The 25,908-nt window shown below is 48.7% G+C and overlaps 1 protein-coding gene across 1 annotated transcript in view; it reads left to right on the top strand.

The window, feature by feature from the left end:
* The window catches only part of LOC147115586 (uncharacterized), a 217,811-nt gene that overhangs the window by 182,631 nt on the left and 9,272 nt on the right, over positions 1-25,908 (top strand). Inside the window, exons 31-35 of the mRNA XM_085989605.1 lie at positions 14,327-14,434; positions 15,821-16,002; positions 16,141-16,204; positions 17,793-17,867; positions 22,779-22,886. Coding sequence (XP_085845731.1) covers positions 14,327-14,434; positions 15,821-16,002; positions 16,141-16,204; positions 17,793-17,867; positions 22,779-22,886 — 537 coding nt within the window. The remainder of the gene's footprint in view (positions 1-14,326; positions 14,435-15,820; positions 16,003-16,140; positions 16,205-17,792; positions 17,868-22,778; positions 22,887-25,908) is intronic.

A 25,908-nucleotide genomic window follows, 5' to 3' on the forward strand; every position in this document is an offset into this window, starting at 1 on the left:
AGGTGCTTCTTCCGCCGTAGGCAACGGTAGGCGTGACAGCCCATCAGCGTTTCCATGTTGTTTCGCACCTTTGTACTCTATGTCATACTGATGTGCCCCTAGAAAAAGTGACCATCTTTGCAGCCGTTGCGCCGTCATCACCGGAACGCCCTTCTTTGGGTTAAAAATTGAGACCAGGGGTTGATGATCAGTCAGTAGGGTGAATTTCTGCCTGTGCAGATAGCGATTGAACTTCTTCACCCCCCACACCAGGCTGAGGGCCTCCCTGTCAATCTGGGCGTAGTTACGCTCGGCTGAGGTTAGCGAGCGCGATGCAAAGGCTATTGGCCTCTCTGAACCGTCACGGAATTTGTGTGACAGCACCGCTCCAATGCTGTAAGGTGACGCATCACATGCCAACCGAATCGGTAGTGTTGGGTTGTAGTGGGCCAATACTTCTTTTGAAGTGATTTGGCATTTACATTCCTGAAAGGCATGCTTACACTCATCACTCCATTTCCATGTTACACCAGCTTGAAGGAGGGCGTTCAGTGGGTGCAGAATTGTAGATAAATTCGGCAAGATCTTATGGTAGTAGTTCACCAACCCGAGGAACGACCTCAGTTGCGACACATTTTCTGGTGCTGGAGCCTTGACTACAGCCTCAATCTTCTCCGGTGACTTATGCAACCCTTCCTCATCTATCATGTGGCCACAATACGAGATTTGTCTCCTGAAGAACTCACATTTGGGACGGTTGGCTCGTAGCCCATATTCCTGCAATCTCGTGAGCACCTGTTCCAGGTTGGCAAGGTGTTCATTGTCATTTTCGCCCGTAACCAGGATGTCGTCCAAATAACACTGGGTCCCCGGGATCCCTTGCAGGACTTGTTCCATTGCCCTCTGCCACATAGCCGGGGCCGATGCTACCCCAAATACCAGTCGATTGTACTGGTAAAGGCCTTTGTGAGTGTTTATCGTGAGGTATTTCCTAGATGCTTCTTCCACCTCCATTTGTAGATACGCTTGAGCCAGGTTAATCTTTGTAAAACGTTTCCCTCCAGATAGTGAGGCGAAAATATCTTCTATCCGCAGCAGCTGATACTGTACTGTGTGCAGGACTGGGTTCACAGTCACCTTGAAGTCCCCACAGATGCGAACCTTCCTTGGCTCCCCAGGCGTGCTGCTCAATGCTTTCCTCATTACAGGAACGATGGGTGTGGCCCACTCGCTCCAGTCCACTTTAGACAGCACCCCCGAACGCTCCAGACTCTCCAGTTCAGCTTCCACAGCTGGGCGTATCGCGTATGGCACCGGTCTGGCCTTGAAAAATTTGGGGGTTGCGTTATCCTCAATCTTTATGGTTGCCTTTACTCCTTTTAGAATCCCAAGTCCTTGTTGGAACACCTCTTCCGCGTCAGATAGAATTTGTGACAGACGTCCAGGTGCGACGTCATCATCTTTTTTGTCAGTCACAGTTAGTGCCAGAATGGAATGCCAATCCAATTGTAGTTTTCGGATCCATTCACGTCCCAATAATGGTGGTCCTCCATCTCGTAGTATATACATGTATAGTTTCTGTGTTTCCTTTCCGTTATATTCAACTGGCACCCTTATTTTTCCTCTGGGGTAGACCTTTTGCCCCGTGTACATCTTCAATACGATGGATGTGTCCTTTAAGGGTATGTGTGAGAATAGCCGCTCATAGTCTCGTCGATTCATGACAGGGCTGATCCTGTGTCCAATTCCATCTTCACTGGGGACCCTGCTATCACGAGGGTGACCCAAATGGTTCGGTGATCTTCTTTTGTGATCATGTTGTGTAGCTTTAAACAACTTAGTCGCCTGCTCCCGGAGTCCTTATCACTCTCCTAATCTTCTGAACTACTATCTGTCAGTTTCTTTACTTTCCTGTACTGTTCCTTAGTAGTTCTTGTCATGTTGGTCTTCTTTCCCGACCTGCAGACTCTTGCTATATGTCCCATCTTCCCGCATTGCCTGCATATTTTGTCTTTAAACCAGCAGTCCTTCTGCTCATGGGTTGTTCTGCCGCAGCGATAGCACTTTTCGGCTCCATACGCCATTTCGTTAGCGATGTATTCTTATGGTTTCTGTTGTATTTCCGCAGCTCCCCGTGCTGCTGCTTCGTAGGATACTGCCACGCTGAAAGCCTGTTCTAGCGTCAGGTCCTTTTTGAAAGTAGTCGTTTCTGGGTTCCTTCACTCTGGAGCCCGCAGACAAACTTATCCCGTAAGGTGTCTGCCAGTCCTGCTCCGAACTGGCAGTGCTTCGATAACTTGCGTAGTTCCGTAAGATAGTCAGCATTGCTCTCATCTTTGTGCTGGTTTCTTTTATGGAACTTGAATCTTTCTGCTATCAGCAGTGGTGTAGGGCTTAGGTGTTCCTGTAAGATATGAACAATCTCCTCAAAACTTTTCTCCATTGGTTTAGCTGGGGTAATTAAATTCCGCAATAGGCCATACATATTCGCACCCATCAGATTTAATAATACCGACGCCCTCTTTCCATCGGCCACCTCATTTGCCTTGCAGTACACTTCGATTCTTTCTACATACGTGGTCCAGTCTTCTACCTCGTTGTCGAAAGCAGTGATACTGCCACTTTTCGGCATCTTGGGCGATTTAAAATGGCGCCTCCCGTGCTTTTGGTTCTTCCCCAATGGAATAAAATGACGCCTCCCGCGCTTTTGCTTCTTCCCCAACGGGATAAAATGGCGCCCCCCGCGCCTTTGCTTCTTCCCCTTACTGCCACGCTGCTCCTAGCGTTCTACGGGGTAATGGTGGCGACCCGCAGCTTCGGCGCGTCTCGCTTTCCTTCCCCCCCGTTTAGTTTCTCTCCGCTGTCCTGTTCTCGAGCACCGACCGCGCCCTGTGCGCTCCACCCTCTCTCTTGTTTTCTTTTCCCAGCGACGCTGCGCGGCCCGATTTGTAGAGCCGCTCGATCGAGCTTGAGCCCGCCGCAGTCCGGAAGGGTCAGCGCGCTACCTGCTACCAGCACGATTCGCTGGAACCACAGTCTCTCCCGCAATTCTCCAAACACCGATGGATTCTTTGGGCGGTTGCCCTCGGTCGACGCCCGTTGCTCAGACTACGACCTTCCAGGACCTTCCTTTCAGGCGAGATCCCCGTGAGATGATGCCACACTGCAGGTGAGTTCGAACTTACTCATCGCCACTGTAAAGTCCGCGCCTCAATAATACACGGACTTCGGGAGGACAGTTTAACAGGTACTTTACTGGACAAGAGGCAGCTGGAAACTGAAACTACAGAAGCCTGCTAGGGCCTTTTATACAGGGGTGGTGACTGCCGGTACTGCAGTCTAAGACAGTTATGCCCTTAAAGGTACATACACAACACAGTGAACCCAGCGCCTCTTGCCATATTGAGTGGGCTTTTAGCGCCGGCGCTAAATCTTAGTGCCCACTCGCGGGCGCAGGCAGATCATGACGTCACACTGGTGCAACGCCTTTTTGGCGCCCCGGACCGGAAATTCAGTGGTGCCGCCCTCTGTTCCGATCGGCGCTAATAAGGACAGCTTCCTGGAACGTTCCCCAGTGGCTCTCGGGCTTGGGGGGGGCGCTGTTTAAAGGGGACTGCACTGGTATAAAAGCGGCAGCCATTTTGGGAGCACAACTTATTTGAGATTTACACAGAGTTGCAAAGTTGAACTCTGAGCCATTTCACTAGTGACCCAACGCTGCCAGAGGACCTTCAGCCTTCATACCATCACCCTGCTGCTGGTGAGCGTTTACACCCTATTTAATTTCTGGTGACTTATTATTATGGGGGCTGCTTTGGAGGGGAACATCCTGCTGCTCGACCATCTGGAAAGGGCACAGGGATGGAGGGAGAGAGGGCCAAGAATGGCCAGACGGAGGAGGGCCAACAGATGTTGCCACACCAGACCTTACGCTGCCAGGGTATTCAGGCAGCAGTTCTCTCACCTCAACATGTCGGAGGAGCAGTGTGTTAGAAGGCTGCGATTCCGAAAGGAGGTGATGACTGAGCTGTGCCACCTACTTCAGGAAGATCTGCAGCCGCAGATAAGGTGCAGGACCTCTCTGTCGGTGGCTGTGAAGATAACAGTGGCATTGAATTTCTATGCGACCGGTTCCTTCCAGTCAGCAACTGGGGACATTGCCAACATATCCCAGTTTGCAGTGCATAGCTGCATCCAGCAGGTTACAGATGCCCTGTTTAAAAGGCGGCGTCAGTACATATCCTTCAATGTGACACCGGAGAAGCAGCGGGAGCGCGCAGAGGGCTTCGCAGCAATAGCGGACATCCCCATGGTGCAGGGCGCCATTGACTGCACGCACGTGGCTTTGCGGGCGCCTGTACAGAATCCTGAGGAGTTCCGCAACCGTAAGGGGTTCCACTCCTTGAATGTGCAGCTGGTCTGTGACCACCGGCAGCTGATCCTGGCGGTCAATGCACAGTTCCCAGGCAGCAGCCACGACGCTTTCATCCTGCGCCAGACTTCAGTCGCTGACCTTTTCGAGGCCCCGGCTCACCCAGAAGGCTGGTTTCTCGGCGACAAGGGCTATCCACTGTGCACATGGCTGATGGCCCCGCTCCGTTCGCCCAGCACCCCTGCAGAAGAGCACTACAACGTCAGCCATCAGGCGACGAGGAACATTGTGGAGCACACAATCGGCGTGCTGAAGCAACGGTTCCGCTGTCTGGACCATTCGGGAGGAGCCTTGTGTTAAGTCCGTGAATGATTTAGACACGGACTAGCAGGAGTGAAAACAAACAGATGTTTACTGGTGGAAGTCCATAACGAAACTAAACAACCAAGGCTCTCTAGCACCTTTTATACAGGGGTGGTCACTGCCGGTACTGCAGTCTGAGACCAGTTATTCTCTTAAAGGTACATACACAACAATTCCTCCCCTTTTAGATAAACAGTACATAACATTCATTTAACAACTAAATGATAACGAATTACAATCACAATTACTGTTACTAGATACAGTGGTTAAGTTTAAGCAATTATAAGTTCAGTCTTTGAGGAGGCTTCCTGATTCTGTCTGGATAACGCCTCTTTGGGGTATCAGGTTCTTCTCGCAATGTTGAGTCGGGAGCAATGTCATTGTTTGGTTCATCTGCTTCCAATATTACCGGTTCTGCGGTAGATGCAATTGGAACGTCGATTTTATTACCAGGTGTATCAGATCGTGGTGTGGAGTTGACGTTTTCCAGTGACTCTAGAATCTGGTCAGCATGGCATCTTACAATGCTCTCCCCAACGTCCACGGTATACATGAGAGGTCCGTGTCGTGTACAAATCGTTCCTGGCTGCCATTTCTCAGTGCGGTAGTCCCGGGCCAAAACTGGTTGACCTATCTTAAAACTCCTGGTCAGCCTTTCATTCATATTCTGAAACTGCCTGTTCTCCACATCTCTTCGGACGTTTGGCTTAACCATATCCAAGCGGCATCGTAGTCTTCGATTGAAGAACATCATGGCTGGAGTTTGGTTGGTAATCGCATGTGTCACATTCCGGTAGGCAAACAAGAAGTTGTCCACCTTGTGTTGTAGGGGTATATCTTCATTACACATTGCCTTGATAGCCTTCTTGAATGTTTGGACAAACCTCTCAGCCAATCCATTAGTGGCTGGATGATATGGGGCAGATGTGTAATGCTTAACACCATTGTTCTTTAAGAACCTCCGGAATTCTTCAGACACAAACTGTGGTCCATTGTCAGAGCAAATCTGTTCAGGCAGCCCATTCCTGGCGAATATGGTTCGTAAAACTGTGATAGTTTTTTCCGTGGTGGTTGAGGACATTTTTATTACCTCTGGCCACTTTGAATGTGCATCCACCGCAATTAAAAACATCGAGTCCATGAAGGGACCAGCAAAATCCATGTGCACCCTTTGCCATGGAGATGAGGGCCACTCCCATGGATGCAGAGGAGCTTGTGGTGGGGCGTTTTGGAACTTCTGGCATCCTGCACAGCTCTTGGTCATCTCTTCGATTTCTCTATCGATTCCCGGTCACCACACAAACGCTCTGGCTAAGCTCTTCATTTTTACCCCACCCAGATGACCCTCATGAAGCTCATTGAGCACTCTATCCGTCAACTTAGGTGGAATTACTACTCTGGATCCACACATCAAGGTTCCTCTGCACACTGACAGCTGTTCTCTTCTCGGCGAGAATGCTGGCAGCAGTGGTTCGTCATGTGCTGGCCATCCCTTCACCGTTAAATCATAGACCTGTGATAGTGTCGGGTCATTCCGTGTTTCCCTTTCTATGTTTGCATTCGTCACAGGGAGACATTCGACTATGGTCGAGTGGAATAACTCCATTGGATCCACTGCAAGGTCTTCTTCTTCCACCGTCGGCAACGGTAGACGTGACAATCCATCAGCATTTCCATGCTGTTTAGTTCCTTTGTACTCGATGTCATATTGGTGTGCCCCGAGGAAAAGGGACCATCTCTGCAGCCGTTGTGCTGTCATTATCGGTACGCCCTTCTGAGGGTTGAAAATGGAGACAAGAGGTTGATGATCGGTTAGTAGAGTAAATTTTTGACCGTGCAGATAGTGATTGAACTTCTTCACCCCCCACACTAGGCTGAGGGCCTCTCTGTCAATCTGGGCGTAGTTACGCTCGGCAGAAGTTAACGAGCGTGACGCAAAAGCTATCGGCCTCTCCAAACCATCAAGGAATTTATGTGACAGTACCGCCCCAATGCCGTAGGGAGATGCATCACACGCCAGCCTGATTGGCAGTGCTGGGTTGTAGTGAGCCAATACTTCCTTCGAAGTGATTAAGTCCTTACTCTTCTGAAAAGCACATTTACAATCATCGCTCCATTTCCATGCTACCCCCGTTCGTAGCAGGGCGTTCAGTGGGTGCAGAATTGTCGACAAATTCGGCAAAAACTTATGATAGTAATTCACCAACCCGAGGAATGACCTCAGTTGCGACACATTTTCAGGCGCTGGGGCCTTAACAACCGCTTCAATTTTGTCAGGGGACTTATGTAACCCCTCTTCATCAATCACGTGGCCACAATACGATATCTGTTTCTTAAAAAATTCGCACTTGGGGCGGTTGGCTCGCAGCCCATGTTCCCGTAGTCTAGTGAGCACCTGCTCTAGGTTGTTAAGGTGTTCACTGTCATCTTCACCTGTTACAAGGATGTCGTCCAAGTAACACTGAGTCCCCGGAATCCCTTGCAGGACTTGTTCCATCACTCTTTGCCATATCGCCGGAGCCGATGCTACTCCGAATACCAATCGATGATACTGGTAAAGACCTTTGTGAGTGTTTATCGTGAGATACTTCCTAGAGGACTCTTCAACCTCCATCTGCAAATCTGCTTCTGCTAGGTCAATTTTTGTAGAACGCTTCCCTCCAGACAGTGAGGCGAAGATGTCTTCTATCCTTGGAAGAGGATATTGTACTGTGTGATGGACAGGGTTCACCGTCACCTTGAAATCCCCACAGATGCGAATCTTCCTTGGCTCTCCGGACTTATTGCTTAACGTTTTCTTCATGACAGGAACGATGGGTGTCGCCCACTCGCTCCAGTCGACCTTAGACAACACGCCCGCTTTCTCCAGATTCTCCAGCTCTGCCTCGACGGCTGGGCGAATTGCATATGGTACCGGTCTCGCTTTGAAAAACTTGGGAACTGCATTCTCTTCTATTTTTAACGAGGCGGTTACGCCTTTAAGCGTGCCCAGTTCTTGTTGAAATACCTCTTTGGCGTTAGCTAAGATTGTTGACAATCGTCCAGGAGTGATGTCTTCATCCTTTTTACCGTCCACCGTCATTGCATGAATGGAATGCCAATCTAAGTTTATCTTCCTGATCCATTCCCGTCCCAATAACGGTGGTCCACCATTTGGCAGTATGTAGAGATACAATTTCCGTATTTTCTTGCCATTGTATTCGACAGGCACCCTTATTTTTCCTCTGGGGTATACTTTTTGCCCCGTATACATCGTCAAGACGATGGATGTCTCTCTCAAGGGTATGTGTGAAAATAGCCGCTCGTAGTCATAGAAACATAGAAACATAGAGATAGGAACAGGAGTAGGCCATTCGGCCCTTCGAGCCTGCTCCGCCATTCAATGAGATCATGGCTGATCTTCGTCTGAGATCTTAGCTGATCTTATCAGTTCAGTACCCCGTCCCCGCCTTTTCTCCGTAACCCTTAATCCCCTTAGCCTTCAGAAATATATCCAATTCTCTCTTGAAAATATTTATTGAATTAGCCTTCACAGCCCTCTGTGGCAGGGAATTCCACAGGCTCACCACTCTTTGAGTGAAGAAATTCTTCCTCATCTCTGTTTTAAATGATTTGCCCGCTATTTTTAGACTGTGGCCCCTGGTTCTGTGCTCCCCTGCCATTGGAAACATTCTCTCTGAATTCAGCCTGTCCAGGCCTGCCATAATTTTATATGTTTCGATGAGATCCCCTCTCAATCTTCTAAACTCCAGTGAGTACAAGCCCAAACTATTCAATCTCTCCTCGTAGGTCATTCCCGCCATTCCAGGTATCAGCCTGGTGAATCGCCGCTGCACTCTTTCCATGGCAAGAACATCCTTCCGCAGATGGGGCGACCAAAACTGTACACAATACTCCAGATGCGGTCTCACCAGCACCTTGTACAGCTGTAGTAAGGTATCCCTATTCCTATACTCGAACCCCCTTGATATGAAGGCCAACATACCATTTGCCTTCTTAATCGCCTGTTGCACCTGCATGCTCTCCTTCAGTGACTGGTGCACAAGAACACCCAGGTCCCTCTGCACTTCCCCATCTCCCAATCTATTGCCATTTAGATAATAATCTACCCTCCTGTTTTTACCCCCAAAGTGGATAACCTCGCATTTATCCACATTATAGTGCATCTGCCACGTATCCGCCCATTCCCCCAACCTGTCCAAATCGGTCTCGTCGATTCATGACGGTTAGTGCTGATCCTGTATCCAATTCCATTTTAACTTGGGACCCTGCTATCGTGAGAGTGACCCAAATGGTTCGGTGATCCTCTTTTGCGATTACATTGTGAAGTTTGAGACAGTGAATCCGGAAACAGGAGACTAAGCTATCGCTCATCTGGTCTTTGAAACTACTGTCCGTCATCTTTTGTACTTTCTTGTACGGTTCCTTAGTAGCCTTTTTGTTGTCGCTGGTCTTCTTCCCAGACCTACAAACTCGTGCAATGTGTCCAATCTTCCCGCATTGTCTGCATATTTTGTCTTTGGACCAGCAGTCCTTCTGGTCATGGTTAGTTCTGCCGCAGCGATAACATTTTGCAAATCCCCTTGTCATTTCGTGGGTGCCGTATTCCTGTGGTTTTTGTTGAATTTCTGCAGCTCCCCTGGCTGCTGCTTCATACGATACTGCCACGCTGAAAGCCTTATCTAGCGTCAGCTCTTTTTCTGCGAGTAACTTCTTCTGTGTTCCTTCACTCAGGAGTCCACAGACAAATTTGTCCCGTAGGGTATCTGCCAGTCCTGCTCCGAACTGGCAGTGCTTTGATAGCTTGCGTAGTTCCATAAGATACTCAGCATTGCTCTCATCTTTGTGCTGAGTTCTCCTGTGGAATTTAAATCTTTCTGCTATCAACAGCGGTGCAGGGTTTAAGTGCTCCTGTAGAACAGCAACAATTTCGTTAAAACTCTTCGCCTTCGGTTTGGCTGGAGTAATCAGATCCCGCAATAGGCCGTACGTTCTAGCGCCCATTAAGTTTAGCAATATTGATGCCTTTTTCCCCTCCGCTATTTCATTTGCCTCGAAATATACCTCGACTCTTTCCACATACGTGGTCCAGTCCTCTAATGTATTATCAAAAGCAGTGATACAGCCAGACTTCGGCATCTTGCAAATCTAAAATGGCGCCTCCCGCGCTTTGCCTTCTTCTCCGATTTAACAAAATGGCACCTCCCGCGCTTTGCCTTCTTCCCCGCTGTTGTTAGCGCTGCTTTCCACGGTTTCTTGCGCGTATTCTTTTTCTTTTATTATTTTCCCGTCGTGGAGCGGACCCTCTGGGACACTTCCCTCCCTCTTCTGAGGTCCGAACGCTGCCCAGCTTCGAAACACCGGCCGCGCCCTGTGTGCTCCACCCTCTCTCTCTCTCCTTGCTTCCCGACTCGCTGCCCGGCCCCGTTGAAAGGCCACCCGATCGAGCTTCAGCCCGCCGCAGCCCAGGAAGGATCAGAGCACTACCTGCCACCAGCCCGATTAGCTGGGAAACCACGGACCGAGGAACCCAGCCTGGCTCTGGAAAGTCGCTCCTGCAAAGCCTTGAACCCGATGATTGACGGCCGACGCCCGTTTCTCGAATTCCAATGGACTCTATTTTTTTTTCTTTCTTCTGGCTCCGACCTTCAACAACGTCGTCGGAGCTGCTGCCGAGTTGCAGGTAAGTATGTTTCTTACTCGTCACCAGTGTTAAGTCCGTAAATGATTTAGACACGGACTAGCAGAAGTGAAAACAAACAGATGTTTACTGGTGGAAGTCCATAACGAAACTAAACAACCAAGGCTCTCTAGCGCCTTTTATACAGGGGTGGTCACTGCCGGTACTGCAGTCTGAGACCAGTTATTCTCTTAAAGGTACATACACAACACCTTGCAGTACTCACCAGAGCGAGTCTCCCACTTCATCATTGTCTGCTGCATGCTCCATAACCTTGCCACCCTGCGCACTGTTAGATCCGTGGTTCAGTGGATAAAGAATTACACGGATGCTGTATATAAACAAACAACAGGTCTTTACTGGAGGAGGGTCATCTCTAGACTGGAGTACAGAGGCATGCGCACAGCTTATATACCGGTGTGGTTACTGCCGGTACTACAGTATACAGGAGCTGTAAAAAGTAGTTCTGACTTAAAGCACACACACTACACGCACCCAGCCAATGCCAGCAGACATTGAAGGACCAGCAGAGGAGGAGGAGGAGCAGGAGCAGGAGCAGGAGGAGGAGGAGGAGGAGGACCAAGACGGGAGGGTCCGAGAAACTGGAAGGGCTGATAAGGAGTCGGTTCTAGGCCCCTCTCACGGACTGCTTGGTGCCATTCGAAGACCAGGAATGGAACCATTCGCATAACCAAAAGCCTATGAAGGCCACAATGATTGTAAATAGCAGACATGGCCAATGACATTAAAAAATTTTGTTTATTTTGAAAACTGTGCTTCCTTCCAACATGACAAAGCAATGGCAACAGAAAGCTTAACTAACAAACTAACACATCCTTCACTCGCACACCTGGAAGACTATCCAAAACATGACAAACATTCAGAACAACATCCATGGCCTTGACTTCTAGAAATAGGACGTTTCAGCAGCACCTTCTACTCTTTCCCCTTTGATGGTGATCTACTTCTCTTGCGAGAACGGCCCCTTCCCTCCCTGCAGCTCCTCCGTAATGGGACCCCAGTGGCTGCATGAAGGCTGGGGGACGCCTGCTGACTGTCCGAAAGCGCAGATGCCTCTGAGGGACGGCCTGGATGGACTCTGGGCTTGGAGGGGCCGGATGCTGACTGCTCCAAATGGGCATGGATGGAAGCAGTCTGTCCTGCAGGTGATGACAGCTGCAGTGGAGATGTGCCAGCGTTGGCATCAGGAATGCTGACATCCTGAGAGCGGACACCTGCTCCGTGGTCGGCCGACACACTGGCACTCTGACGGGGCAGCACCGCAGCATGCGGACCAATCGGCTGGTCCACAGATTGCTGGCCTGCTGTGGTGCTGCAAGGGCCCCGGGTAATCCTGCCTGATCCATTGAGGGTGGCAGCAATCAGTGCTTGTGTGGCCTCAATCTGCCTCTGCATGAGGCCAGCGAGGGACTGCGTGGCAGCACTCAGCACTTGCGTGGCAGGTGCCAGTACTTCGGTGAAGCCCTGGACAGTCCTTTCCAGTGATGTCGCAACGCCCTGGACAGTCCTTTCCAGTGATGTTGCGACGCCCTGGACAGTCCTTTCCAGCGATGTGCCGATGGCCTGGGCAGTCTTTTCCAGGGCTGCCCCGAAGCCCTGGGCACTCCTTTCCAGGGCTGCCCCGAAGTCTTGCACAATCCTTTCCTGTGCTGCCCCGAAGTCTTGCACACTCCTTGCCAGTGTCTCGATGGATTCAGGCATCCTTGCAACTGCAGCCATCAGCTCAGTGTGCCTGAGTCGAGCTTGGGCACTCATTTCTGCGAGGGAACGCACCGCTTCTGCGCTCTGTGCAGCAGTCATCGTGGCCTGATGCGCCCTCCGGGGAGACGGCTCCCGAACTGCCCTACCCCCCTTGTGCTGCTGGAGGCCACTGGTTCCTGCAACTGGTTCCTCCTCAGAGCCATCCCACCCGCTCCCTTCCAGGGAAGCACTATCCCCAGTCTGCAGATGGGCTGGCTCGCCTGAGGGTGGGACGGATGGTCCGGCTTCCTCCTGCTCGTCGCCTCCGGAGTCAGTGTCCCTGGCAGCTTGCTGGCCCGGCTCCCGAGCTGGTGATGCAGCATCTGAAAGCAGGGAGGTTGAAGAGTGGCTTTAGCGAAAGGACAGGGTGGCAGAAAGGGATGCAAGAGTGCTGCAATGCTCTGACATGGGTCCAGAGTGAAAAAGCATGATGGTGGGGGGAACAAGTGGAAGGAGAGAGTTCAAAAAGGTGATGACCTTACCATCGTTGTGCACAATGGGGTCGGCAGCTCCAGTGGTGACAGGACCACTCATCCGGCCTCCAACAATCTGGTGGACTCTTTCCTCCAGGTCCATGAGTTCCTGCAGCTGAGGAGGGCCCCCTCCAGTACGATTCTGTTCCCTCCGGTTCCTGGCCAGCTTGCCCTGCAGGTGAAAGGACGGGAAGTTCTGAAACATGCTGCCCTGAGTTGTCACCTCATGCCCCCCCATGGTGGATCAGCCCTTACATTATGTCCTGAGTTGTCATCTCATGCCCCCCCATGGTGGATCAGCCCTTACATTATGTCCTGAGTTGAATGTGCGTGTGCGTTCCCAGAAAGGGCCATGGGTGCTGGCTGACAGATGGCCATTGGGGCATCGCGCACCCTCTGGCCATAAAGTCAGGTGCAGATGGAGGGATGAAGAAGATTGCCAACAAGCCACTCACCCTAACGACCCGAGTGAGATCGTTGAACTTCTTCCTGCGTTGCACAGGAGTCCTGGGCACCACGCTGCTGGAGTTGACTCTTTGACAAACTTCCCTCCAAGCTCTGTGGTACTCGTTCTGATGAGGCCTCCTGCCATTGTCAGGGTACAGCACTGCTCGCTGGCACTCCACTGCGTCAACCAAAGCATCCAATGCCCTTTCGGAAAACCGCTCCGCTCTCTGCCTCACCCTCTGCATCTGGTCAAAGTTTGTAACACCTCAGATTGCACAGCGCCGATTTTGAGGCCTACAGGGCGATGAGTCTCGCTGCTGAACCTAAATGACCTGCCCCTTTAAGAGCTGGCCGGCGCCAGCATGTCTCATGGTCATCGATTATTGACAGCACCTGCGCTGCGCCTGTCCGCCCTGATATTGAGTAGCGCTGCCAGGTTAGCGCCTTAGGAGTCCCGTGCAGCGCCTGATTTAACGCCGCAATCACCTTCAGGGGCGCAGCAACCCAATATCGCTGGAGGTGGCGATAAGTTGCGCCTGGCGATAAAATTTGCGCATCGCCAATTCTAGCGCCCCGAGTGGGGCTATACCCAATTTCTCCCCCAAGATCTCATATCTTTCGGATTTATTCAAGAAAAACAGCAGACGGGAATGGTAGATCAGTCAAACTTGCCTCCCAAGTTACATGATGCTGTATGACTAGATTCAGTACTTCCGCTATACACGTTTATAGTGCTTCAATTCCATGAAATTGTTACTGTGCGAGATCAGAGTAGACTCTCATTGCCTCTGTAATCATTTCCACAAATTACTAACAACACATATTTAAGCACACTCATTCTGTGTAAAATCAAAGACTGTGGGAAGAGAACAGGGCGTCGGCGGGTAAGTCCCCTTGGCAATTTTAACTGCCTGCCTAGTTTCCGCCAGGTGGGCAGGGTTAAAATTGCCCCTTTTGTTTCTATGTGGAAATTGGAGGAGATACTCACTGTAACACAGAGGACCTACAGAGTGAAATAACATATAGCCCACAACTCGACTTCGAACCGGTTTTGGTTGCCTGGTGGTTACTGGGCTGCTGTGAATCTTGTCCTCTGGTGATTCTTTTGATAATTCAAGATCTCATGTCCTTTGGATTTATTCAAAAAATTACATTTTAATAAATCTGAAGGACTTCACTTTTAGGGAGCTCAAACTTGTTAAGCTGGAAAATAATCATACTAACAGGAAAGGATTAACTGATTTGTTTCAGGAAAAAGTGGGGACCGAGGGGACGAATCACTGCCTATGATCTTTTATGTAAACGGCAATTCTGGAATCCCAGGTCTTCCTGGTGAACATGGATTTACAGGACCAAGAGGTACGGAAAGCATAGCCTTCAACATACCAACTTTCAGATGTCTTAGAATTTGGCTAAAGGATTGTTTATTTAGTGATGGGTGGCTTATTGAAATACACATATTATTCTTTCATCTCTGGAATGAATTTGAACCCAACAAAATAAGATGATGAACGTCACCTCTCTCCTGGTTGCACTGGTCAAAAATTATGGGGGAAAAATTCAGTTGTTTGCGCCTCCCGTTAGCGCCTTAAGAGGGCGCTAATGGGGCGCAAAGCAACTAGCGCCCGGGCGCGGCGATGTTTGTGCCGCTCGTGAAATTAACTAGACATTTTGCAGCAGCGCTAAACACTACCGCCACGATCTGCTGCACCAGCAGATTGTGACGTCAGTCGAGTGTGCAACGCCCCGTTAGCGCACCGGACCGGATATTGAGTGGCGCCCCCTGCCTTACCGCCTGCCGCCAGCAACGACAGGTTGAGGGGAGCATTATGCTGTCAGAAAGGGACTAGGGGAGCGCTATTTAAAGGCGACCGCTTCCTGCCTTTTTTTGTCGGTGACATTTTTGCACCACACATTCTGAGAGAGAGAGAGAGAGACAGACTTCTGGAGAGATTCAACGCTGTGTGAAGGAGTTTTGAGTACTGAGCAGCACTTTGCAGGTTTATTTTGATTTGCCCTTCCTTGCTTCCTTGCTTCGCCAGCGCTCTCAGGTAGCGCCTCGCTCCTCGGCCTTTGCGCCTTAAGAGAGGTGTGAAATGCCTGATTTAGCGCTCCAATCACCTCCAGGGGCGATAAAAGCCAAGTTTGCTGTCGGAGGCGATAATTAGCACCAGGCGCTAAACTTTGCGCTCGGCCGATAATGGCGCCCCAAACGGGGCGATACTAAATTTTTCCCCCGTGTCATTTGGGTGAAATGTTAACCTACCTCCTAGTGAGTGCTGAAATGCAGCAGAAAATTGCACTTAATGCAGGTAATGGCAATACCGACGCCATAAAAATATCTGATGTGGGAAGTGAAAAAGCTTACACTTGTGCTATAAGGGCCCTGGTCGAGATTTAAATCCACCTCTTGGAGGTAAAAGCACTGGCTTATAACTGAACAAATATCTGATGGCAGCTATTTGCAACATAGTTATAAAATGAAGTAGAAAAATGTTTAATAAAAAATTTTATGTTTTAGTGTTGAGAACACCATTCTGTTCAAGGTGTTGTGACATCCCGCTAATGCCAGTGACGTAGATGATCAGTGTTAGCGGTTTGGAAGAGCAGGCTAGTAGACCAGTAGTCTTCTCGTGTCCAAAACATTGCTGTGTTACTCTGACGTGGTCTTTTTTTGGTTCCTGAACTTGAACTTAAGTGGCTTTTTTTTATGTTATACCAACTGTATTTTAACGATTGTTTCAGGTGAAAAGGGATTGCCTGGGAATCCAGGAATCCCAGGATTCTCTGGCAGGCCTGGTTTACCAGGCTCCAAGAAAGGTTTTCCTGGGATGAGTGGACCATCGGGTCCACCTGGGCGACAAGGGTTTATGGGACAAAACGGTCAAAGAGGTATCATTGGATTTCCTGGCATGAATGGTGAGAAAGTAAGTATGTGGAATCAATATAACAGCTTCATCAGATATTTGGTGTAACATCAGAACCATTGTACAGTATTGCAAAGGTTCAATCAAAAAAAAAATGTTTTTAAAAAAAAATTCAAGTTGTGCTATATTTGCTTTTAGGGTGACATAGGACAATCGGGATCACCTGGATTACAAGGTGCACTTGGTTGTAAAGGATCAAAAGGTACAACTGATTTGCTCTCCATAAGAAATCAATGGCCTAGAAATTCAGTGGGCTGCGCCACCAGTTAGCGCCTAAAGAGGGCACTCAGTGGCTTTAGCGCCACTGGCCACGCCTCCCGTGATATTTAGCGGGGCGCTAATGGCAGCGTTAGCCTGTAGCGCTGCGCCGCCACCAATGACGTCATTGGTGTGCGCAGCGCCCTGCTACTGCCCCGATCGCAATATGTGGTCGCGCCCATCTCTGTAACGCCGGTCGCAAATCGCGCCCGGTTCACGGGGCCTACCTGTGGTGGTAGTGGTGCAAATTAAGGTGGAGGTGCGGGGCGGCCATTTTTTTCGGTGGCCGCCTGCCAGCACCTCCGTCCCCGGCCTCCTGATCTCCCCCCCCGGGCAGTGCTGGCTGTGTCCCGAGAGCCCGGCACTTCTCCTTGGTGCCGGGCTCTTTTGCCGGCACTCGTGATTGGTCATCGCATTGGTACAGGCCCCTCTCCCTTAAGAAGGGGAGGAAGGCCTGCAGTACCACAGCGCGCCGTGCCGCAGCGTGTGGCACTGCGGCACGTTGCGCTGCGATATTCAGTTTCAGCGCCCCAAGAGGGACGCGGGGCGCCTCAAGCAGCGCCCCGCGTCCCTCTTGGGGTGCTCAAACTGAATTTCCGGCGGGCGCAACGGCTCCGTTTGCAGCGGTAATTCCGGCGCCCAGGCGAGCTTGGCGCCCCGTTTGGGGCTCCACCGAATTTCTAGGCCAATGAGTTTGTGGGCTCCTATTAAAGCCATGAATTGTACTCCCAACCCACGTGGCCAACAATCACTCTCACTGAACCGAGGTAGCAAGTTTGAGTTACAGTGACCTCTACCACTTGAATGACCGTGATTTTGGGCCTCAAATGCACAAGCCTCTGGTTGAGTAAAGTTTCTTGTGAGCGCCCAATTTCATAAATTTATTTTAAAGACTTACTGAGATCCCCTGATGGCCTCGTATGTAAAAGTACTGCCTGATGTACCACTAAGCCACACACCCTGCACCATAAGGTTCCAGGTTCGGTTCCTGGTCTACACTGAGTGGGGCAGCGTTTGGGGTGCTCTTCTTGACCTCTGTGCCCCTGGTCTGGAAAGGGAAACAAAGTAAGCTTGGGTTCCCACTGCTGATCACATTGCAATCGGTCAGTTCGGAGTGGGAAAGGATTGGGTAAGTCCCCCGCTCCATTTTAACTGAACCCCTGCCTGGTTTCCGCCATGTGTGGGGGGCGGGAATTTAAAATCAAAGGTCTACGTGCCTGAAATTAGAAAGTGTTCTATTCTCCATAACTAACGTACGTCATGTTGATGAGCATAAAAATTCACACAAAAAAGTAAGGGTGTGGTGGCGTGGGGGGTGGAAATAAAGGAGGAGAGGTGATGTTTAACAAGGTTTTGAAATGAGAGATGAAGGTGCACTTTTCTTAAAGGAGCAGAATACACACACCAGTACAATGGATGAAGAAATAGACAATTGCCTCTCAAAGCACAAGTTCAGTCTAATGCTATTTATTATTACCCATTATATTACAATCTTCCTTTAAAAAATAAACTACCAATGTTTCTGTCAACAGGTGACTCAGGTGATTCTATTAGTTTCCCGGGAGTTTCTGGACCAAAAGGGCAGATTGGTGATCCTGGAGAGCCAGGTAAAGTGTAACTGTTGAAGAATCAGAAACTCCAATGACTGGGTGCAGCATTTGGTTAGCGTACTGTTCTTTGACATCTGGCCCCTGTATCCGAGACCAGCACTAACTGGTAGGATGAAGTCTTTTTCCACTGTTGACTTTAAGCGGGTGAATTTCTGTCGGGGTTTCTCTTGATCATTTGCTGTAACTTTGGAGGAAGGGGAGCAGAAACCCCAGAAAAATAGTTTGAGTTGTTTCTCTGCGGTTTCCGCTACTCTTCCACCAAAGCTACTGTGGACAAGTGGTAAAACTCCTGTGGAAATTCATCCTCTAAGTGTCCTGTGTGAAATAAGACTGGCTAGTCTAGTTCCTACTAGACAAAGGCACACAGCACAAAACCAGCCTATGTTTGGTACAGTTGGCAATCTCGGACTACAAAGATGGCTGTTGTGGGAGTTGGAAACATCACACTGATCTAGTAGGAGATGTTTTTCTGAAGCTGGGATTAAGCCATATTATTGGGTTAGAGTAGTGGGGGGTTTTACTTGGTACCTGGCTGAGCTACTTATCACTCTTCATTCTGAATCTAACCGATGGTGCATCTAGGAACTTGAAATACTGATATAAAGCATGTGACACTAGAAAGTGTTCCATCCCACAGCACTAAGTTGTATGCAAACTCTTAGAATCCATAATTTGAGATCAAATTAATAGGAATTTAGAAATGCATGGGTTAATCAAGGACAGCCAGCACAGGCAAGTTGTATTTGACAAATTTATTGGAGTTTTTTTTTAAGTGACCTATTGATAAAGGGAGTGCAGCAGCTGTAGTGTAGAAGCAATTTCAGAAGGCTTTCAATAAGGTGTCTCACAAGAGACTTGCTAGAAAAATTCAGGTGTATGGAATGAGTGGAAAATGGTTGATGAACAGGAAACAGATAATTAAGTGTTGTCTGGACTTGAGAATGATTGGAAGTGGTAAACACCAAGCTTCAGGGCTGTGTCCACTTTTGTTCGCAGTACATAGAGATCATTTGGACTTGGGTGAAAGGAGCACAATCTCAAAATGTCCTGTCAACACAAATATAAGACGTTTGGAAAAAGTGAACAGTAATATAAAAGACTCAGGAAGAGACCAATAGGTTAGCAGAATAGGTTGACAGGTTCAAGTACTCTTTGATCAGATCTCAATTTTGAATGAGCAGCATTTCTACCTAGTCCTGTTATTTCAATGGTATATCTATCTCTAAGATCATGTGAGTATAAGAGGCACACACAATGAAACTCAGGCTGCCGTTTTAATGGTTGTAATATCCTTCCCTAAAGGCTGTGTTATTTTTATATCACCGTGCAAGATATTCTCCACAAGACAAACAAGCCCTGAGCAAACCTTTACATTTTAAGCTGTGTTAAAGAGAAGCAGATGCTCACTTCAAATAAATGTTTCATACAGGGTAGTTAATCAGAGACAGGAGATAACTAACCCATAAGACATTCTAGTCAGAACTACAACACTTGGTTAACGTTTAACAGAAACTACATTGCTGTAATGCACAGTGATATGAATCAGTCATTCATGAAAGAAAGACTTATGAAATAATACTGAGCGGCCTGCGGGTGGCGCTGTCCAGGGAGAGTATAAATACTCGGGCACGGGCCCAGCTTGCGCAGGACATTCTTAACAGGAACTAGTGAAGGACACAACTAGACCTCCATGTTGTAAAACAGTTGATTAAAGCTTTGTTTAACGCTTAGACCAAGTGCCTCGTAGTTTTCTTACGTCACACAGTGTTCCATATCTTAGGTTGGGGACATCATATTGCTGGAGTTTACTCGAGCCAGACAGTCTGTCTACTTTATGCCTTTCATTTCAATTTCATTATGGAAAGCACCATCCAACCTCATCAATAGTGGTCTGGGATCTAGTAGATCCCTTAATCACAAGTTCATCTTATCAAGGTTTGGTAACACATCTTCAACCAGAGCCAGGAAAGGGTTCTAATCACTTTTGTTAGATGATTTGGACTTGGGGTTTAAGGACCCCAATCTCAATTTGCTGATAACAAGAAAGTAGAAGGTTTGGCAAAGTGAGGAGGAACACAGAGGACTTCAGGAAGTCACATAGTTTTTTTAAAATTTGTCCTTGGGAGGTGGCAACACTGGCAAGCTGATCCCTAATTGGCCTGAGGCATTGGAGGGAATTTTAACCCCCAAAATCGAGTGGGTTTGGGTCGGGTGAGATGTGAAATTTTAAAATCTCAAACCCGAACCCAATTCGCCCACTTCCGGTTTTAACAGAGGTGGGACGGTGGGGTCACATAGAAACATAGAAGATAGGAGCAGGAGTAGGCCATTCGGCCCTTCGAGCCTGCTCCGCCGTTCAATGTGATCATGGCTGATCATCCAAATTCAGTACCCTGTCCCTGCCTTTTCCCCATATCCCTTGATCCCTTTAGCCTCAAGAAATATATCCAACTCTTTCTTGAATATATTTAATGAACTGGCCTCCACCGCCCTCTGTGGCAGAGAATTCCACTGGTTCACCACTCTCTGGGTGAAGAAATTCCTCCTTATTTCAGTCCTAAATGGCTTACCCCTTATCCTTAGACTATGACCCCTGGTTCTGGACTCCCCGGCCATCAGAAACATCCTTCCTGCATCTAGTCTGTCCAGACCTGACAGAATTTTATAGGTTTCGATGAGATCCCCTCTCAATCTTCTAAACTCCAGTGAGTATAAGCCCAATCGACACAATCTCTCCTCATACGTCATTCCTGCCATCCCAGGTATCAGCCTGGTGAATCTTCGCTGCACTCCCTCCATGGCAAGAACGTCCTTCCTCAACCAATCCACTCCCAGAAGAAGGATTAGTCATTTAAATATTATAATGAGGCTGCATGCCTCAAATTTAACCTATTTTACAGGTTTAACCCGGCAGCTAAAGGGAGGCGAGGACCGCTTCGTGGAAGAAGTAAGTGCCTTTACAGCACTGCTTGTGGGCCAGGATGAGCAGGAGTGCTTCCTCCCAGCCTACCAGGTTTACCTGCTTCCCTGCCCGCCAACCGAACCCCCAGGATCCAAAGCCCCGCCCCCTGTGATCACCAACCCACCCCGCAATCGGACCGCCCGCCCTCATGACTGGAATCCCCCTGGGACCGGAGGCCACTCCCCCGGGATTAGATCAGCGACAGCGACCAACCCCCCTCCAAGATCTGGATGGCACCCCCCCCCACACTACCACTAACTCAGCTGCAGGCTCCCTCCCTGCTCCTGGGTGCTGCGGCCTCCTCCAGAGCATTCCCCACCTGACAGGGATCCAAGCCTGTCAATCAGGCTGGCTTCCAGGGAGGGGGTGTGCGCGGGCGGTGGGGTGGGGGGGAACCTACTGGTAAAATAAAGATGCCCGTTGTGACGTTAAAACTGCACAGCACACAGGGCCAGACCAGAACGTCTCCCCGCCCTCCGCTTACAAAACTCACCCCAGTAAATATCGGGGCCATTACGTCAACCATGTAGTGATGGATTGGAGTCCCACATAGGCTGGAACAGGTAGGGTTTGCTTCCCTGTAGGACATCAGTGGACAAGTTGGGGTTTTTGCAGAAGCTTCCGTGGTCATTTTCTGTTGCTAGGCCACAAATGACCAGACTGTGAAAGTTCAGCATCACAGCTGAATTTGAACTCAATGACCTCTAGGTTGCTAGTCCAGTACCATAACCACTCGGCTACTGGACCCTTATTTTGTAGTAATGCCATGGACAGATGACAAGGAAATGCAATACATGATTATGAAATACTTATCTGTTTTACGTACTTAATCTGCTATTTAATAAGTAAAAGGAACATAATTGTAAATGCTGGCAATCTGAAATAAAAAATAGAAAATGGTGAAAACATGCAGTAGGCCTGTCAGTATCTATAAAAGGCTGATTAATGTTTCAGGTGTATAGCCAGTCCAGATACTGGCAGGCCAGTTGTTATTCCCAGCATTTTCTGTTTTTATTTTATTTGTTTTGGATGTTCTGTCTATGTCATAAGAACATAAGAAATAGGAGCAGGAGTCGGCCATTTGGCCCTTCGAGCCTGCTCCGCCATTCAATAAGATCATGGCTGATCTTCTACCTCCTCTCCACTTTCCTGCACTATCCCCATATCCCTTGATTCCCTTAATATCCAAAAAATTATTAATCTCTGTCTTGAATATACTCAATGACTGAGCATCCACAGCCCTCTGGGGTAGAGAATTCCAAAGATTCACAACCCTTTGAGTGATTTTAACTGATCCTTGCAGTACCCCACTAGTTACAGCCTGCCAACCCGAAAATGACCCGTTTATTCCTACTTTCTGTTTTCTGTCCGTTAACCAATCCTCAATCCATGCTAATATATTACCCCCAATCCCATGAGACCTAATTTTGTGTAATAACCTCTTGTGTGGCCCCTGATCACAGAATCACAGAAACCCCACAGTGCAGATAGAGGCCATTTCGGCCCATCGAGCCTGCACCGACACATATCCCACCCGATCCCCGTAACCCCTACACCAACACATATCCCACCCTATCCCCGTAACCCCACGTATTTAATCCCCCTAACACTAAGGGTCAATTTATCATAGCCGATCAACCTAACCCGCACATCTTTGGACTGTGGGAGGAAACCGGAGCACCCGGAGGAAACCCACGCAAACACGGGGAGAATGTGCAAACTCCACACAGACAGTCACCCGAGGCCGGATTCAAACCCGGGTCCCTGGCGCTGTGAGGCAACAGTGCGAACCACTATGCCACCGATCTGTTTGTTCTCTTTCCATGAATCTACATCGAACAGTAATATAAACAATAAATACATTTCTGCACAGTAAACTTGCCTATGCCACCAGCAGCACTTGCAAATTACAGTACAAGTAATGATTTTTATTTCTCCATTTTCAGGTGCCCCTGGGTTACCAGGCCAGCCTGGTCCCCCTGGTATTGATGGAAAGTCAGGTGCTCCTGGAGTAAAGGTAATCCATGGTGATCCAGGGATGCCAGGTTTCCCAGGTACTGATAGCCATTTAAAATGAACAACTGAACCAGTAACTGTTGGTGATCGATATGTCAGATGTGATCAGTGTGGCAGTCAGATGTAGAGATTGTAAGATGGGTTTGGATTATTAGATCCGTGTGTTAATGGAGACATGGAATGCAGGAGTTGGTTTAACAAGTCTTTACTGAATGGAGACAACCTGGAAACTGAAACGACAGAAGCCTGCTAGGGCCTTTTATACAGGGGTGGTCACTGCCGGTACTGCAGTCTGAGACCAGTTATTCCCTTAAAGGGACATACACAACAATTCCTCCCCTTTTAGATAAACAGTACATAACATTCATTTAACAACTAAATAATAACTAATTACAATTACAATTACGGTTGCTAGATACATTGGTTGAAGTTAAGCAATTATAAGTTCAGACTTTGAGGAGGCTTTCTGATTCTGTCTGGATAACGCCTCTTTGGGATATCAGGTTCTTCTGGCAAGGTTGAGTCGGGATCAATGTCGGTGTTTGGTTCGTTGCTTCCAATATCACCGATTCGGCGGTAGATGCAATTGGTACTTTGGTTTCATCGCCAGGTGTATCAGATCGTGGTGTGGAGTTGACGTTTTCCAGTGACTCTAGAATCTGGTCAGCATGGTGTCTTACAATGCTCTCGCCAACGTCCACGGTATACATTAGAGGTCCTTGCCGTGTACAGATCGTTCCTGGCTGCCATTTCTCTGTGCGGTAGTCCCGGGCCAAAACTGGTTGACCTATCTTAAAACTCCTGGTCGGCCTTTCATTCATATTCTGAAACTGCCTGTTCTCCACATCTCTTCTGACGTTTGGCTTAACCAAATCCAAGCGGCATCGTAGTCTTCAATTGAAGAACATCATGGCTGGAGTTTGGTTGGTAACCGCATGTGTCGCATTCCGGTCGGCAAACAAGAAGTTATCCACCTTGTGTTGTAGGGGTATATCTTCATTACACATTGCCTTGATAGCCTTCTTGAATGTTTGAACAAACCTCTCGGCCAATCCATTAGTGGCTGGATGATATGGGGTGGATGTGTAATGCTTAACACCATTGTTCTTTAAGAACCTCCGGAACTCTTCAGACACAAACTGTGGTCCATTGTCAGAGCAAATCTGTTCAGGCAGCCCATTCCTGGCGAATATGGTTCGTAAGACTGTGATAGTTTTTTCTGTGGTGGTTGAGGACATTTTTATTACCTCTGGCCACTTTGAATGTGCATCTACCGCAGTTAAAAACATCGAGTCCATAAAGGGACCAGCAAAATCAATGTGCACCCTTTGCCATGGAGATGAGGGCCACTCCCATGGATGTAGAGGGGCTTGTGGTGGGGCGTTTTGGACCTTCTGGCATCCTGTACAGCTCTTGGTCATCTCTTCGATTTCTCTATCGATTCCCGGCCACCACACAAACGCTCTGGCTAAGTTCTTCATTTTTACCCCTCCCAGATGACCCTCATGAAGCTCATTGAGCACTCTATCCTTCAATTTGGGTGGAATTACTACTCTGGATCCACACATCAAGGTTCCTCTGCACACTGACAGCTGTTCTCTTCTCGGCGAGAATGCTGGCAGCAGTGGTTCGCCATGTGCTGGCCATCCCTTTACCATTAAATCATAGACCCAGGAGAGTGTCGGGTCATTTCGTGTTTCCTTTTCTATGTTTGCATTCGTCACAGGGAGACATTCGACTATAGTCGAGTGGAATAACTCCACTGGATCCACTGCCAGTTCCTCTTCCACCGTCGGCAACGGTAGGCGCGACAATCCATCAGCATTCCCATGCTGTTTAGTTCCTTTGTACTCGATGTCATATTGGTGTGCCCCGAGGAAAAGGGACCACCTCTGTAGCCGTTGTGCCGTCATTATCGGTACGCCCTTCTGAGGGTTGAAAATGGAGACAAGAGGTTGGTGATCAGTTAGTAGAGTAAATTTCTGACCGTACAGGTAGTGATTGAACTTCTTCACCCCCCACACCAGGCTGAGGGCCTCTCTGTCAATCTGGGCGTAGTTACTCTCGGCTGAAGTTAACGAGCGTGACGCAAAAGCTATCGGCCTCTCAGAACCATCAAGGAATTTATGTGACTGTACCGCCCCAATGCTGTAGGGAGATGCATCACACGCCAGTCTTATCGGTAGTGATGGGTTGTAGTGAGCCAATACTTCTCTTGAAGTGATGAGGTCCTTACTCTTCTGAAAGGCCCGCTTACATTCATCGCTCCATTTCCATGCTACTCCCGTTCGTAGTAGGGCGTTCAGTGGATGCAGAATTGTGGACAAATTCGGCAAAAACTTATGGTAGTAATTCACCAATCCGAGGAATGACCTCAGTTGCGACACATTTTCAGGCGCTGGAGCCTTAACTACCGCTTCAATTTTGTCAGGGGACTTATGCAACCCCTCTTCATCAATCACGTGGCCACAATACGATATCTGTTTCTTAAAAAATTCGCACTTGGGGCGATTGGCTCGTAGCCCATGTTCACGTAGTCTAGTGAGCACCTGCTCTAGGTTGGCAAGGTGTTCACTGTCATCTTCACCTGTCACTAGGATGTCGTCCAAGTAACACTGAGTCCCCGGAATCCCTTGCAGGACTTGTTCCATCGCTCTTTGTCATATCGCCGGAGCTGATGCTACTCCGAATACCAGTCGATTATACTGGTAAAGACCTTTGTGAGTGTTTATCGTGAGATACTTCCTAGAGGATTCTTCAACCTCCATCTGCAAATATGCTTGTGCTCGGTCAATTTTTGTAAAACGCTTCCCTCCAGATAGTGAGGCGAAGATATCTTCTATCCTCGGAAGAGGATATTGTACTGTGTGAAGGACTGGGTTCATCATCACCTTGAAGTCCCCACAGATGCGAACCTTCCTTGGCTCCTCAGACTTATTGTTTAACGTTTTCTTCATGACAGGAACGATGGGTGTCGCCCACTCGCTCCAGTCTACCTTAGATAACATGCCTGCATTCTCCAGATTCTCCAGCTCTGCCTCGACGGCTGGGCGAATTGCA

The sequence above is a fragment of the Somniosus microcephalus genome, chromosome 6 (assembly GCF_052327205.1).
Source record: "Somniosus microcephalus isolate GS21.2 chromosome 6, FLI_Smic_1.0, whole genome shotgun sequence".
Lineage (NCBI taxonomy): Eukaryota > Metazoa > Chordata > Chondrichthyes > Squaliformes > Somniosidae > Somniosus > Somniosus microcephalus.